General features: G+C 36.5%; 1 protein-coding gene across 13 annotated transcripts in view; it reads left to right on the top strand.

Annotated features, from left to right (window-relative positions):
* DMD (dystrophin) overlaps window positions 1-16,135 on the top strand; it is a 1,161,005-nt gene that overhangs the window by 989,482 nt on the left and 155,388 nt on the right. For all 13 annotated transcript variants that reach the window (XM_038157590.1, XM_038157575.1, XM_038157541.1 and 10 more), the window contains one exon: window positions 7,596-7,742. In XM_038157590.1, coding sequence (XP_038013518.1) covers window positions 7,596-7,742 — 147 coding nt within the window. The remainder of the gene's footprint in view (window positions 1-7,595; window positions 7,743-16,135) is intronic.

Below are 16,135 nucleotides of genomic sequence, written 5' to 3'. Positions count from 1 at the left end.
GCTGGTGTTGCTATAATTGCCAGTCCATAAAATTTGAGATATAAAAATCTAGAGATTATGCCAAATTGCCTTTAACATCTTATACAGGCATCGTGCCAGTTCCATCCATAACCAAATAGATAGAGACTCATTTCCAGAAGCTGGCACTGAACATTTAAATCATTTGATGCATTGGTGAAATGAACTTTTAAGTCTCTTTTAGCTTCTGTTTGCAACAAGAGAAGGGTACTGCAGTATATGCACCGTGAGATTCATGGTCCTTCTGCCCAGGAGTCTGGGAAATACTAATGAGTCTTGATTTTTACTAGTGTGTTCAGGGTGACTCAGGAAAATATAGCTGGGAAAAAAAACATTGCACAATAATGCTGGACTAATTGTCCATATGTGGTCTCACATAGATTTTTTTTTAAACCTTTTTTACAAGTTCAAGTGTTGTTAAGGAACACAAAGGGCAGAATAACACCCAAAATGGGTCTGCCCCCTATCTATTTTTCACACCAGAAATGCTGCAGGTAAGTAGGAGCCAATAGGAATACTGACGATTTAAAATCATAATTATAAGGCTTAATAGCTTGTTTTAAGTTTCTTATTGCATACCAGTTGCAAATAAATAGTTATTAGATATTGTCTGTTTATTAAATACAATTTTTAAGACAAATATAGCTGAACTCAATCTCAGTACCACTGAGGTCTGCATAAGGGTATATGATGTTGTATGTGCATGCTGTTATTTTCCTTTGTCAATGTGGCAAATGCTAAGCAACAATGATTTCATACTCAATAAAGCTGCACAAATGCTACTTGTCCTGGCAAGGCACTGTTTTGGACTACATCTAAACATACATGGTAGATGTTTGGATCAGTAGGAATAAGGACAGTAAATGTGAAAAATAATTTTTAACTTTCCATTGGCATTTTTCAATAGCAGACAATAAAGAAAAATCTGTCCTCCTTTTAGTCTTTCTCTGGGCACAAGGAATACTTGATGTTCTGGGAATATCCTTGCTTTTCAGGGTGTATATTCCAAATGGCTTAATGGGCTTTAGTCACCCTATTCCATTAACATCAGTGAGCTGGAAGTTACAGGCACTTGATTGAATTTTGATGGGACTCCTGAACTCTTTGGCTTGTCAGCCAGCAGCTGAGTATGTGGTTGAGGGAGAAGGGGTTAAGAAATGGAAAATGTGCATTATAGAGTCAATGTTCCTTTCTGAACTTTATGAGGAATTCAGCAACAAAAACTCCACGAAGCTAAAAAACATTTAATATTGATTTTCTATGTTATAAATATATACTATATCTCTTATATATGTATGTATATACAAGTATATATAAATATATTATATACAAATATATATAAATATTTTATGTATATATCTATGTATCTACAATCAATATAAAATATGTAATACTGATATTGAAATAAGCTTGTTTTCTTTGTTTTACTCTTCTCCTTGAATGATTAGTGAATTTTCTTTCAGTTTTCATGGAACCAATTTATGAATCCTAAAAGAAAAAGCGAACCTTGTCATGGCATTGAAAAAAAAAAACCCTGCCCCTTTGGTGAATCTTTAAATAAAAATAAGCAGATTTTTCTTTCCTCTCTTCTGAGCATTGGGCAGCCTTCCAAAGCAAAATCAGTCTGTGTTAGGGTTCCTTAAATAAAAGATGGGATAAAACCAGCCACATGGCATGTGAAATGTGGAGGAAAAGACATCTGAAAAAAAAAAAACCCTAAGCATCAAATGTTCATAAATGGAGTTGGTATTCTCTGGAAAGAGGTGAGGGCTACCTGGTGGTTTTTACTGTCTTGGAATAGGATACCCAAAGCACAAACAGATTTAATGAAAAATATGCAGAAAATGACTTGCAAATAATTTTGGGAGGCTTATCCTGCATCTTCTAAAATACCTGAGAAACAGATCTGTAATTACAGGCACTAGCCTGAAATCCTTTTGAAATTGAAGTTCCAGCACTAAATAGAAAAAGCATAAGAAAATCCAAGAGAATAACCAGTAGGGAAAAGATTTGGCTTGGTGCTGAGCACTGCAAGTTCAAAACATTGCTATCATAATAGGGATCATTATGAACTAAAGGTCAGCAACTCTGCAGGGACAAAAATAACCCAAAAAATCCACTACAGCAGTGTTCAGTTTTCAGAAAGAAAGCTGCACACAAATGAGGAAGCCTGCCGAAAAGGAACCAAAAGGACAAAGTGTGTGAAGGCACCACGGAGGCACTGCATCCTCAGAACCAATCCATACCATCCAAATGCATTCAGAACGACCTGGAAAGATGGGGTGGCTAAAGAAAATAATAAAGAAACCCATTTGAAGCAAAAATACAAAGAACAAATGGTCTTGATTAAGATCGTTAAATCACCAGAACCAGATGGCTGTTTGGTCAAGTGTTCTAATGGAAGTGTAAAATAGCTGTATCTATTAACAGCATTTTCTCATTTTAAATCAGGGGCTTTTAATGAGGAGTGATGAGGGGCACACATGGTGAAAATTTTCAAATAGTGCATGTAGCCAGGCCTGTGGACCTACAGGCAAGGAAATCTGGGAAAGGATATTCTGCAGAAGAGAGAACAGGTTTGTAAAAGTAGATGTGCCTTACATCTCCAATTGGGCCTTTAAGGAAACATGAGCATAATGTTTAAGGGCTATAGGCCATTTGCCATTCCCCAGGGATTTTAAGGATGTCTTCCAGCAAAGAAACTAAGTTCCAGTGAGACAACAGGAACATTCTTCTGGTGGATAAATAACCAATTATCCAGTAATTTCCTGTAAAAGATGGAAAACAAAAAGCACAGATCAGTTTTCCCAAAGAGGAAGATGATGTACTCTAGAAGGTTTACTCTGTCCAGCATGTACATAAATTAACAGGAAAATAAAATTATTAATACAGAGGCACATCTTGATGATACAAACCTATTCAAAGTGTTTAAGGTGAAGACAGACTGCAAACAGCTGTGGAAAGCCTTCGCAGTACTGACTGCCAGCAAAGTGATAGCAGACAAAATCACATGCTGATAAATCTCAAGCAAAATGTAGAAAAAGCCATCCCAGCTTTCTGTGTGCAGTAATGATCTCTTTAGGCCTTTCAAACATTCCTTTAGCACCCAGGAAAGAGGTCTTGGAGTCATGACAGAAGTCTCTGGAAACATCACATCAATGCTCAGCACTGTTCAGAAAGCCAAATGAAATGTGGGGAATTACTCAAAATTACTGAAAAAGCAGAAAATATCATGGTGCCACAGTGTAAGTCCCTGTTGTATCTATAACATGTATATAGGGAAATGTTAGGGGTCCCCAGTCTAAAAACAATTATAACAGACTTGGTAAAAGGTATCCAAGGACAGAATGAGTGGTCTTGGAGTGGGGTTTGTCTTATTTTTTTGTCTTTTTTTTTCAGATAGCTTTCTGTATGTGAGTTACTTGCCTAGGCTCCCTAAACAGTGAATTCAAACCTGCTCGTTTCTGTTGTTGCAATTCAGAATGTGATTCTTGTCATCCTACAGTAAAACCTTACATTATGTTCAACTCAAGAAGATGGGTTTGATCAACTGTAGATATAAAGGAACCATGTAAATATAAAGGCAACTCAGATGTATATACCTTATAGATACCCACATTTAATCAAATATATCTCCATCTTTGCATCTCAAGCAAAAGGAAGGAAAAAAACATGATGCAGGTCTTGTACATCCTGATACAGCACAAAGTCCACCAGGAATGGTTGATCTCTGTCTCTTATGAGCTAAGATTTCGGTCACAAGTGTGTCTTCAGAAATAGGTTTAAAAAACCCCAAAACGTTACCCTAAATGTTAAATTTACCATAGGATATTTTTGATCAGAAAACCCTATCTTAGTCCAAAAATCAAGTATGTAATTCCTTGCAAAAGATTCCAGCGAGATCCGTTTGACATAGAAATACAGCTTCTGGCTCCATAATCTGAGACTCAAGCTGCTGAGCTGGAAGAGTGCAAGGGACAGGGAAGGTGATGCTTTCCCTTGCTTTCTTCCTTAAGGAATTGTGTTGGCTAATATCAGACAAGGGACTGGGCAAGATGAGCTTTTCACCTGACTGATCATGGCCACTGTGTGCTCTCTAGACTTTTAGTATTTGTCTGGTTAGGATGCCTGAGGAGGGATCCTAACCAGACAAATACTAAAAGTCTTCCAGAGTCCTTGCTCATTTTCCAAGGCACTTTGAAATATTTTCTAACAAGACTGTACGGATCATTTAAAATCCAATCTACCACCTACAGTATCACAAACCGTTGAAATTCTGTCTTGCATAAGGACAATTATAATGAAGATAATTTGGGGCTGGTTGTCCTATCCCTGTTCATACTGTGAACTCATTTGCACTCTGAGCTATTTAATGGGTACATCTCCTTTGTGATAGTAATACACTACTACTCACCATGTATTTTGGTTTTTAAATTACCAGCAATAAATATTCTTTATTTTTTTATATAAACCTGTTATATGTTTAGTGCTATTTATCCATAAGAGAAAAAAATAGGAAAAAAAATCAACCAGTCTTGTATTATACAAAATTATTATTAGAAATACATATATTTCTGTAACACATTTCCAGTAAAAATTCTAAATTTCTGCTTCTACAGATGCTTAGCTCTAGAGTCATCTAGGCTGATTGATGGGCTGGATGTCTGTGATAAACTATTGCTTAAAGAAGGCTTACACTGCTGACTCCTTAATACTTCAAAGTCATATTTCAAATCTTTCTGTGGTCATTTTTCTCTTTTCTGTCTGCATTTTTCTAATTGTAAGCTTATTGGCATTAATTAGATAGCTGTCCATTGACTAGAATTCCTTTTTATGTTCTTGCTGTTTATCATGTCTGGATTTGGCCAGCTAATAAAAACACTAGCAAAAAATTCAGGATTAGCAATAATAGTATATAGAATATTGAATTTAGAGGCAAAAGCTGTGGTACTTTGTGCATTGGAATATTATTAACACATTGCAAAAATCATTATCCTTGCAACACAAAAAAATTAATTAGGAGATCGATTGAAGAGAAGGCCGAAGATGAGTTTTCCTCTTTACTTCCATGTCTACTTCATTTCTTTTGGTGTGGGTTGCTTCTGTGCCATAGCCTTTTTGGTCTGTAACATAACTAGCTTGCAGTCAAAAGACATGCTGACTTATTATGAAATATTTTCTCTTTCATTTTAATTCAGGTATAATGGCTGTGTGATTTACCAAATAACTAATATCAGTGTTCAAGTGAGACCAGTACTTTCAAGTCCAAAATGCAGATGCCAATAGTTGGTCAGAAATCAGACAGATACTTTAATATATGTTTAAAAACAAGTGCCTGATAAGGCCTGCTTTGCTTAAGCAGTGATGTTTTTCAATTAGGATCAGAAATCTGATCCTAATCCCATACAAATAATAGAAAATTAACTTGATTTAGTATAGGAACTACATTAAAGTGCATTGTAATGTAGAAACTGCTCTTTGCATCTATTGATTGGCATTTATTCAGTCAGTGTTTTTTATTTTATATATATATATATATATATAGCGTGAATTTAATTTTTATTATAATTACCTTCATTATATATTTTCAGTTATAAGACATCTAAATCTATACACATATATATCTATATTTTATGCAAAGTCATCATTGGTGACATAAGATTAGGGGTGTTCTCTCATCTTGGAAACAAAGCAACACAGGAGGAACTGAGTTGATCATTCCAAATGTAAGCCACAGAGTCATGACCAGGCACCTTGGGCCATGATAGCAGATCACAGAAAAAAAAAGCAGTAAAACAACCATTTGTAAGTGAAGTGCTCAGATAGAGGTGTATATATTTCTTCAGCCTTTGAGGCCTTTACTTTACAACAACAAATGTCTGCTTTTACAGCATGTTGTTTGTTCTCTGAACTCACTTGCTAACTAAAAAGTTCAAGGTAAGCACATATATAACTCTCTAGGGTAAAACCAAACGTGAGCTGTCTTCCCTTTCTTTGTATTTCAGACCTTGCTCAGCACTAAGCCATAAATCTGTTCTCACCAGTAATGTCAGCTCTACTCCAGTGGTATAAAACTGGTGAAATGGGGAAGTCAACTGCTATGTCATGGACTTGATGTATGCATCTTCTCTCACATCAGGGCATTTGCATATTTCTCTGCATTTCCTTCACAAAACCCATCCCTTCTGATGGTGTATTTTAAAGATTCATCATTAGAGTCATTCAGTGTATGAGTACCACTAAAGTCAGTCTAACTCCTTATGTTGCAGGGTAATTTAACATAATTGATGGAAGTCAAGTCTGGTTTTAAACGACGTTTGAGGAACAGTTTTTCAATGATGTTTACCTTTAGTGCTCTTCATGGCATTCTAACATCTATGACTGTCTTCATATTATTTACTCTTAAGGTTCACTGAGATGCTGGATGGGCTTTTTTTTACCTTGTTTTGCATTATGTGTTGATGAAAAGATTACTAGGCAATAATTTCAGGTTATTTGATGTACTAAAATGAGATGCAGACCACATGTGGTTTATATTAAAAATGCTGAGAGAAAGGAGCTATAGAGCAGACTAATCTAGCAAGTAAATTATTCTGTCTTTGTGTGCAGACATCATATGGCAATAAAACATGATCCTTAGAATGGCAGAATTTGTCCCTTAGAAATGACTCATTGTTACATTTTGACATATTTTATCATATTAAAAATTCATAAATGTCTCCTCAGAAGAGATAGATATGGAGCAGTGGAAGATCTACATAGAGATTCCTCTCTTTGGTAAAGTCATGGTGCCCTGAATTTATCTGAATGTACCCAGATACATCATGGAGACATCCTCATCAGGCTGTTGATTTTAAAAAGAAGTTTGTAACTGGTTCTGGTTTTCACATGATTACTGGTTTTCACATACATTACTGAAATTATTAGCTGAACTGCTTTTATGCATAGTTTTAAAGGCTATCTCAAAATAAACATGATTTTGTTTTTTTTTTCTTTTAAATATGAGTCATGTAAGCCAATTTGAGATGCATAGCAAATTTTTTTTATCTTTTTTTCTCTCTCTCTCTTTTTTTTTTTTTTTTTTTTTTGTCACGGACTTCCCATTGTTAATCTTTTTCTTTGTAACACACACAATATCCATAGTAAAACCATGGCTTTATTGGGGTCTGTAAAAGTTTCATCATTTTTCCATTTGTCATATTTGGTAACATCTGTCTTCCTCTATTTTCCCATGTTAAACTACTCATCACTCCCATCCATCCTGACTGAACATGTTTAACAAAAGTAAAGGATGAAGCAGGAGACATGGTGGGTGATGGTTAGAAATTTGGCTACACTGGGCAGAAGTGGCTGTGAAGGTTCCAAATTCACAGCACTTTCTGAAACTCCAGGCCTTACACTTGAGACCAAAGGTCCATAAGAAGTTAAATAAACAGACTGGTAACCAAATCACGGCCTATGCTCTTTCCTTTCAGCTTGGCATGTAATATCTTTGCATTAATAATCAGCTGGTAGCAGAGCCCATGGTTTTGGAGTTCATGCTCACGTGAATTTATATTTGTATTTGATTCACACAGGTTTACCGAGCAGAACTTGTTCCCCTCAAGGAAAAGGTGCATCACGTCAACGAGCTCGCTCACCGCCTCACTCCCCCCGACCTTCAACTCTCCCAGTACAACCTCAGCTGTGTGGAAGACCTAAACACAAGGTGGAAGGCGCTGCAGGTATATTTCACATTGCTTTTTTCCTTTATGCTGCATTTAAGTAAATGTTTCTATTTCTCTGTGCTTCGTTCCCTGTGGGATAGCACCAAAGGCGTACTAAGGAATGAAAGATGAGAAAGCTCAAGGAAATGTTTTATTGTTATCATTCATAAATGCATTAGACAGAGGCCCAACCTGATATTGTTGATGGTTTAAAAATATAAAGGGCAAGCCACATGTTTTGCACACATTTCAAAGACAGTACGTTATCTTCCACATATCTTCGGGAAACATTGTGAACAATTCACTCTCACTGTAAATTATTGCTTTGATTTATCAAATCCAAATATTTTTTAAATAAATTTTACATCTTTTCTGAAGAAACTTGGAGACAGTATGTCAGGGTGAGATGTTATTGCTGATAGAACAGATAGTTAATTGAAATATTATGGTTTACTGTCTTTTCTCATATTTACTTAAATGTCATCTGGAAGATACAGAGAGCAAGGTGAAAGCACTCCAGTAAATTTTTAAACACATCCTGAGGGGAAAAGACATAAGTAACTTTGAAAGGTTGTGCTATACTAAAGGCCAAGTTGTGACCCTTGGAAAGAGGAAAGACACATCTGTTCCTAAAATATAATTTTTCTACTTAAAAGAGAGCAGAATTTGAAATATATTGAGAGGGAGAGCTCATTTTTTTTAAGAAGAGAACAAAATAGCATAGACTGGAATAGAATAGATCAGTTGGAACAAATATACAATTATTTGTACCAACTGTTCTACATGCAAGATCTGTGGGACACTCACACCCAATGGCACTTTTCAGAATATTATGTATTTTCCCATCTTAGGGCTAGACTTTTTTATGTATGCACTCCATTTAGATGTTACACTCTTTATAGAAAACTGAAATTTTGGCCATGTCATAGGAAAAGCAGAAATTAAAATTGTTTTTGTTTCATGCAAAACCATTCTCCTTCTAAGGTATGTTCCTGTTGTTTGTTTCTGGTTTTACAGTTGTCCAGTATGTTTCTTTTTCATTCTGGTGGTTTTGTGGTTTTTTAATTTTATTTATTAATTGACTTTGTTTTGCTGATGTCACCTAAAATATCAACTTTAGTCTTTTCATAATTTTTTTCTATATATTTCAGTTTATTTTCATGTGTCTTTCTTTTACACTGGTTGTGCTTTCTCTCAGGCTTCTCTTAATTATTATTTTCAAAAAGCTATTCTTTCTGTGTTCCTGCTCTTTGCCTTTCCCCATCTTCCTTCCCTCATTTCTCTTTGGTGGTTTTTGTTTATTTATTTGTTTGTTTGTTTGTTTTTCTGTACTCCCCTTGTTTATTTTCTCAGCTTACTTCTCATCTTCTCCCTCCTCAAAGGTTAGATCTCTCTCTCCCCCCTTGCCATATTCCTAATGGGGAAAATATTTGTCATCCATGTACCCCATTTCTTAGAAAATATCACTGCAGGAAAAGCATAAAACAGAGAGTTTTGTGCTATTGCTTGCCAGAAGTATGCCCATCCTTGGTTATGTGTAGGAAAAGTGCATAAAGACATAAAATTTATCACACCTGAAACACTTTGTAAAGGAGGTAATCATGTCTCACTTGTTTCCTTATTAACACTGGGAACTTACACAAGATTAGAAGAGGAAATGTGTCATCTTAGGCCAAAACCTTACAAAGATTTAATATTATATTCATTTTATAATCATAAGAATTAGGCCAACCGTGGTTGGTCGTTTGTGGTATTGCACAGAGGTTCCACAGTGAGACCAGTGCTGTTAGGGAATAGAATCTAATATTTCTTCAGAATCTTCCCAGAACCTCATTTGTATTTTTGCACTAAGGCATGCTTGCCATTAATTCACCTGGTTTGTGTTCAATTTTAGTGAATATAATCCAGAGTATTACTGGTACAAAAATGTATAGAAAGCACTCAACCACTCACAGGCTTTACCAGTCCTGGTTTTGAAGTGTCGTGAGGAGTGCATTTCATTAATGAAAACTGATGCACTCAGCTCAGCCACTGAAAACTCTGTCATCTTCTGTGGACTTTGAGTAGCTTCCTGACTTTAATAGAATAGTTTTGAGGAAAAGATGCTGTTTATTTATTTTTTTTATTTTTCTTAAACATTAAAGGAGATGAAATCTTTCCAAGGAGCTACTTGTTATGAATTTCACAAGGAGCTCTCATGTGTGCTTCAAACAGTGTATGTAACGAGCTCATCCTGGGGAAGAATGTGTCTTGCAAGCCCTTGCTTACTTCCAGTTGACATGTAAGGTGCCAGGAATCCCCTAAAACTGATGGGAGTTCTACCCATTTCACTAAGTCAGAGACCTGGTTGGTGTAATGCTGGTCAAAGGGCAGAGCTCCTAACATGTAAAAGAATTTACAAGTATTCCACAGAGAACATAGCCTTCATGTATCAAGAAAGATTTTTTTAATAAATCAAAGTTTGTTTTGCTTTCATTTAGAATAGTACCTTTAATAAGCTGAAAAATACAGTCAGAACTGTCTTTCATCCAAAAATGTGTCTATTAAGATATTTTGCTGTGGTATTTGTACTCTAGTGCTTTTACTTTTGAAGGTTGGTAGTTTTTGAGTGGGTGTCCTTGAGCACATCAAAAACCTGGAGCTAAATCAGCACAAGGTGTTTTCCCAATCCAAGCTTTTCTATAATTCTATGATTTATATCCATAGATATAATGATTATCAAGAACCATACGCCCTAATTTCAGTATCATTCCTAGCTCCTCAGCTCATCTTGCAGCAGTAGCAAAGACTCTGTAGGATGTGGGGATTTGAAGATTGTTGTGGTGCAAAAAACATGCTGCCCTCTGTTAGAAGGTCCAGCCACAGCTATTATCCTGTCCCCTTGAAGAGCACTCTTTGCTCGCAGGAGCTGTGAAGAGCCAGCAGGCTCTTAGTACCCCTGCAGGCAGTCATCTAAAGCCATATCATCATTTTATTTGTATTCTGCTGAAGACAAGCTCTTTACAGAGCTGCATAATGCACACTAGTGTCATAAGTATTGCTGCAATGAATTACTTCAAAAACCAGCTTCTTCTGTCTGCTTCACAAATATTGGCTGATTCTTTCAGTCTGTGGTGAGAATTGTGAATGAATCTCACCATCTGTGTTTCCAGAGGTACTAATATCAAGAAGATAAAAGCCCAAAAGGAAATCCCTTCTCTCTGAAAACAGTGTAAAATTGTCACTATGCATCAAAGTCTTGCTGGCCAGTGAATCTCTGAAGAGCTGAATCCCAGGCATTCTGGGCAGCAGTCCTCAGCTCACACACTGCTTTTTATAGGGGTTGGACAGTAAGGCAAGGAAGCTGCAGTACAGTACAAGCTGAAATCAGCAGTGACCTATTGTAGCAGGTTTTAGGTTTGGGCTTTTTTAAATTCTACTTCACCTTCTGTCTTTCGTGCCTTTTCCAAGAAAAACATCCTGCAAAAAATGAAATAACAACAAAGAAATGTAAAAGAAATGTCTTCTTCAGGTCTCTTGCTGTTGAATTGAACCAAGTTTACTTTTTTAAAATTCTATGTAGCAATGGATCCGGGAAGTAAACTTCAGGTTTAAACCATGGAATTGCAATTTGAAAGGGATGAAGGATATTCTCTCATATCATGCTTCTTAGAGAAAAAGAAAAACCTCCCTTGCTTTGCAGTTCAGTAATCCAATTGGTAGTGCATGGGATGGTGATACACAAAAGCTCTAGTCATATACTTACACAGAATATTGGCCTTAAATTGTTCTATATCTTAAATTACAAGTGGAGTTGTGTATTATTAAACAGAGAGTGAGTGCAAACTGGGGTTAAAGTTGATCCATTTACAGATGATGCAACAGTAGCAAGAAATATGTTTCTTCCTCTCTATGGACAGAGAATGTCATGTCTAAATGGATGGGTGATATAAAAGGCTGTTGGATTTTTTAATTTTTACGTTTATATACTCTTACCTTTCTGTTCCCTTAGCAGTTTCCCTTTCCATTGTGATATTTCATAAATTTTAATAACTAATTAGTTTCTATTTCTTTAGGTTTTCCTCCTTTTTAAACTAGATTTTGACATATGTCATTTGTTAGTAGCTGAAAAAAAATAGGGAGACAACGTTTCTAAATATATGGAGCCAAAATTCTAGCTCAGTTAGAATTATAGTAATTAAGTCACTGCTAAAATCATGGTGCTTTTCCACCTTGAAATTTGAAATTATTTTGTAGTTGCAGACTTCATCTTCCCAGCAGAGGGAGATTTTAGTCCTTTCTGGAAGTTGAGTTTTCTCATCAGACTACTTAGTTAAAATGTTGGTTTGTATGTTCCATGAGAACAGGAACTTCTGCCAAAACCACAATTGTTACAGCACTTTAATGGTCTCTAATTTGCTTAATTGGCCATGCCAGTTGGCTGCAGAAGTCATAGACCCAAGCATTTTTCTTCATTTCTGTTAGATTGAGTCTCAGATTTTCTCAATGTTTGTCTGCAAAATTATGCATATAGAATTCATTTTGCAGTGATTGGTTCTTTAGAAATTCAATTTATTTATTTCTGTAAGTTAGTGGAGGAAGGCCAGCTGTCAGGATTGGGATTCAATTCCACTAATGAAGTCTGTGTCAAAAATTGGAAATATTCCTTCTTAAATTAGGAGGACACCTTTGTTGTGACATCTTTAGGACAGTCAGTGAAAAAAAGTGTGTAACTATAAACAGGAATGGTTATCATTCACAGGCATGACAGCAGGAAAACTAAAAAAATCTAACTAAGTTTATGATGTGTGTGATGAATTTCACTGTGCTGGAAATTGCAAATGCTTTAATAATTTTTTGTAAAGGGGGTGCATTCATTTTGAGAGTTTTGTTATCCTCTTTTGTCTTCCTTTACTCTGAAATTTTGCCCTCTATGAAGAAGTTCTGAAGAACCATGCAGAAGAATAGCAACTTACCCTGCTTCATATGCCCTGCTTTTATATATATATTCATTACAATGTGCATCTGTAGCTTTCTTTCAATGTATTTTTTTGTTTCTCAAAAATGTGTGTGAGTGCAGAGGATTAAAAAAGCTGAGTTATGCTGTTTATATGTGAAAAAAAAGTACCTCAAATTCATCAAAAGTAAGAAAATATGTTACACGTGCATCTTGAATTTTGCACTCTCTTGTACAACCTTTGCATATACCATATATTCTGCAAGATCTCCCATTTATCTATTTGATGGATAAATGATAGGAAAAGGATGGGCATATTAGTTGAAATATGTAAGTCTCATTTCCTTATAAAGGAAGACTTGAACAATTTACTTCCACCTGTCAGAAGTTATAGATTATGTTTGGCAGCACACATCCATTTGACTCATACCAGACTATATTTAGGATACTGAGGAAAACAGAGGTTATGATACTACTGAGAATATATTCACTGGAAACCAACATCCACTAGTTCTGTCAGGTTTTAGTCAAGCAGTTTTATCTAAACCATCCAGTTTGTAGCTCTTTAACTTATTTACCAACCACCACTGAAACTGTATTATTTGATGTTCATGATCTATAATAGCTGATCCTCTCAGAACCATTATTTGAAATAATTTCTGTAGAAGTCCCTTTGACAAGGAGTGTGGAAGCTGCATTTCAAGAATTAAAGCTCTGAGTTTCAGTCCGATACAGAGGTGCAGACCACAGGAGACAGAAGATTCTACCTTGGATTCCAAAATTGCACAGATAGCTTTGGGTTTTTTCTTGCACAGATTGAAAGAATATGGCCTGATTTTTTTTCAACACCTTCTTAGGTGCGTGACCTGATTCCAATCAGCTATGTTTAAACTGCTCATTATGAAAAATTAGGGTTGTTTAAGGTAAGAATGTGTGAGGGGGAACAGCTGGGAAGAGCACAAGGTTAGCAGCAGTCACTAGTGAAAGCAAACAAGGACAAAACAAAATGAACCTTACAATTATAAGGTAATCTCCACTCCTGGCTTCCATTCCACAGGCCTGTCTCCTTCCCAAAATGTGATCAACGGTCAGAGCTCCTAATTTGCAGGTTAGATTTTGCTAAAGCAATTGGAGAGGACAGCAGGGTGTAGGTCGGGCAGGGCAGGAGGCAGGGTCAGCTGTCTGCTGGCACCAGATGGATCTTTGTGATGGATCTTTGCAATCTGTGGTTCTGCTCCATCCCCTGGAGGGGACACACTCTGCTGATACACATCTTCTAACACATCTCCTCTGACACGTCCCATGACACACATCCTGTGACACACCTCCCATGACACTCATCTTCTGACACACAGCCTCTCACACTCATCCTCTGACACATTTTCCTCTGACACTCATTCTCTGACACATGTCCTATGACACACATCCTCTGACATTCATCCTCACACTCATCCTCTCACACTCATCCTCTCACACTCATCCTCTCACAATCATCCTCTCATCCTCCCATACTCATCCTCTCACTCTCATCCTCTCACTCTCATCCTCTCACACTCATCCTCTCACTCTCATCCTCTCACTCTCATCCTCTCACTCTCATCCTCTCACTCTCACACTCCTCCTCTCACTCTCATCCTCTCATCCTCTCACACTCATCCTCATCCTCTCATCCTCTCACACTCCTCCTCTCACACTCATCCTCTCCTCCTCTCACTCTCATCCTCTCCTCCTCTCATCCTCTCATCCTCTCATCCTCTCACACTCCTCCTCTCACACTCCTCCTCTCACACGCACCCTCTGCCCGTTGGCGCCCGCCCGGTTTGAAGCGCGCTTGGAGCAGATGCTCAAAGTTTACTTTGAATGTGGAACACGTTTGTGGCAGATAGAGCATTCACTGAATTTAAGAGCTGCCCAGTAAAGGCTCTCTAATGTGATTTTCAGAGGCTTGTAACTCAATGAAACCTTAATGAATACCCTTGGATTGAAAGCAATATAAAACCCCTTAGATTCCAAGTACCAGTGCCAAAGTATTGTTAAAGGTTTTTAGAGGGAGAATGTAAAACTGGCAAAACATATTTCTCTTTCTCCCCATTTTCACTAATCCCTTCTTCTGAAACTATGTGATTTTTTTTTTACAAGAAACTTCATTTGAAGTGATTAAAAGCCCAAGGAAAAGAAATAATACGCACATTTCCAGTGCAGAAGGTTAATGTTAGCCTTTTTTATTTCTTTGTTGAGTCATTCTGTGTCTTTCTGACATATCAATTATGTGTTATATCACTGCAGATAGTTTTATGTCAGGTCATCTACTTTCAGGTTACAGAAAGCTTTTGCAGTCTTTAGACTAGGTAGTATTTTGTGCTATATTTTTTATATCTTTTTGCTTCAGTGAGAGTAAGTAGGATTTTTTTTCTGTTTTAGAAGTGCTGTTAATAATAGCGTTTAAAGTACTAAAAATGTCAGTGGCATTAAGTTGTGACACAGATTTGAAACCAGCCTTTATGGAAGATTATGTGTGTCATTTAAAAAATATTTTCACAAGGTGCTCTCTAAAGTTGCCAGTGCAGTTTTCAACACAGTTTGAGTAAAGCTGAATGTTGTACCCTGGTATGAGCAGTATGGAAGTGATGTAATTGTGTGTTTGCTGTAGAGGAGGGCTCTTTATAATTAAAATGGCTCAAATCCTCTTTGTTATCCTCTTTTGATGTAAAAGTTGAAAGAAAAAAAAAGCCTGATTTGCTGTCTTTAGGAAACTAATCAATTCTTACATGTTGTGTGTGCAAAAGCTTCTATAAAGTCCTTCCTAATTTGGATCTACCCAGCACAACACAGGCAGAAAGTGTTATTTCAAGATGCTTATCCTGTGGCTCATCTAAGCTGTTCAATTCTTGTGCCTGTTGTTACTTTATAAAACTGATACTGCAATAAACTTCAGAAACATACCCCTTGGTTACAGAACAAACATAGTATGGAGTACAATTATTGACCCAGAGCTCACAATTTCAGGTTTTATTAGCATTAATTTTTTATTTCTTTTGTACCTGGAAAGATCAACATCCAATTCCTGTTTGTGGAAATGAATTCTTTATGACATTTTTGGGGGAACTTCAAGTATGGAAGTTGAAGACTCAGTTTTTCTCTTCCATTTTCTCAGGTGTTTCTCAAAGTTGTTTTTCTACCACAGTTCAGTTTGTTTTAAACCAAAATTAATTAGCATTAATCAATCCAGAAAAATAATCCTAAGGTTTCATCTGTAGGTAGCATATTCATTTTGTTGGATGTTTTCACTTTCATTCCTCTGATTTCTCATAGCATCCTCAAGTGTTTTGTGTCCTTTCCTTTCAGTACCCTCATTTATGATTCTTTCATCTGTAAAAACAAACACTTCTGTCCTAATTAATTAGCTGGCACATAGCTGATAATAGAGTGCTGTTTCAGTGGAGTGATTTTTGGGGTATTCAGAAGAAATAGAAGA

The sequence above is a fragment of the Motacilla alba genome, chromosome 1 (genome assembly GCF_015832195.1).
Source record: "Motacilla alba alba isolate MOTALB_02 chromosome 1, Motacilla_alba_V1.0_pri, whole genome shotgun sequence".
Classification (NCBI taxonomy): Eukaryota; Metazoa; Chordata; class Aves; order Passeriformes; family Motacillidae; genus Motacilla; species Motacilla alba.
This window is presented reverse-complemented; position numbering and strand designations above follow the sequence as displayed.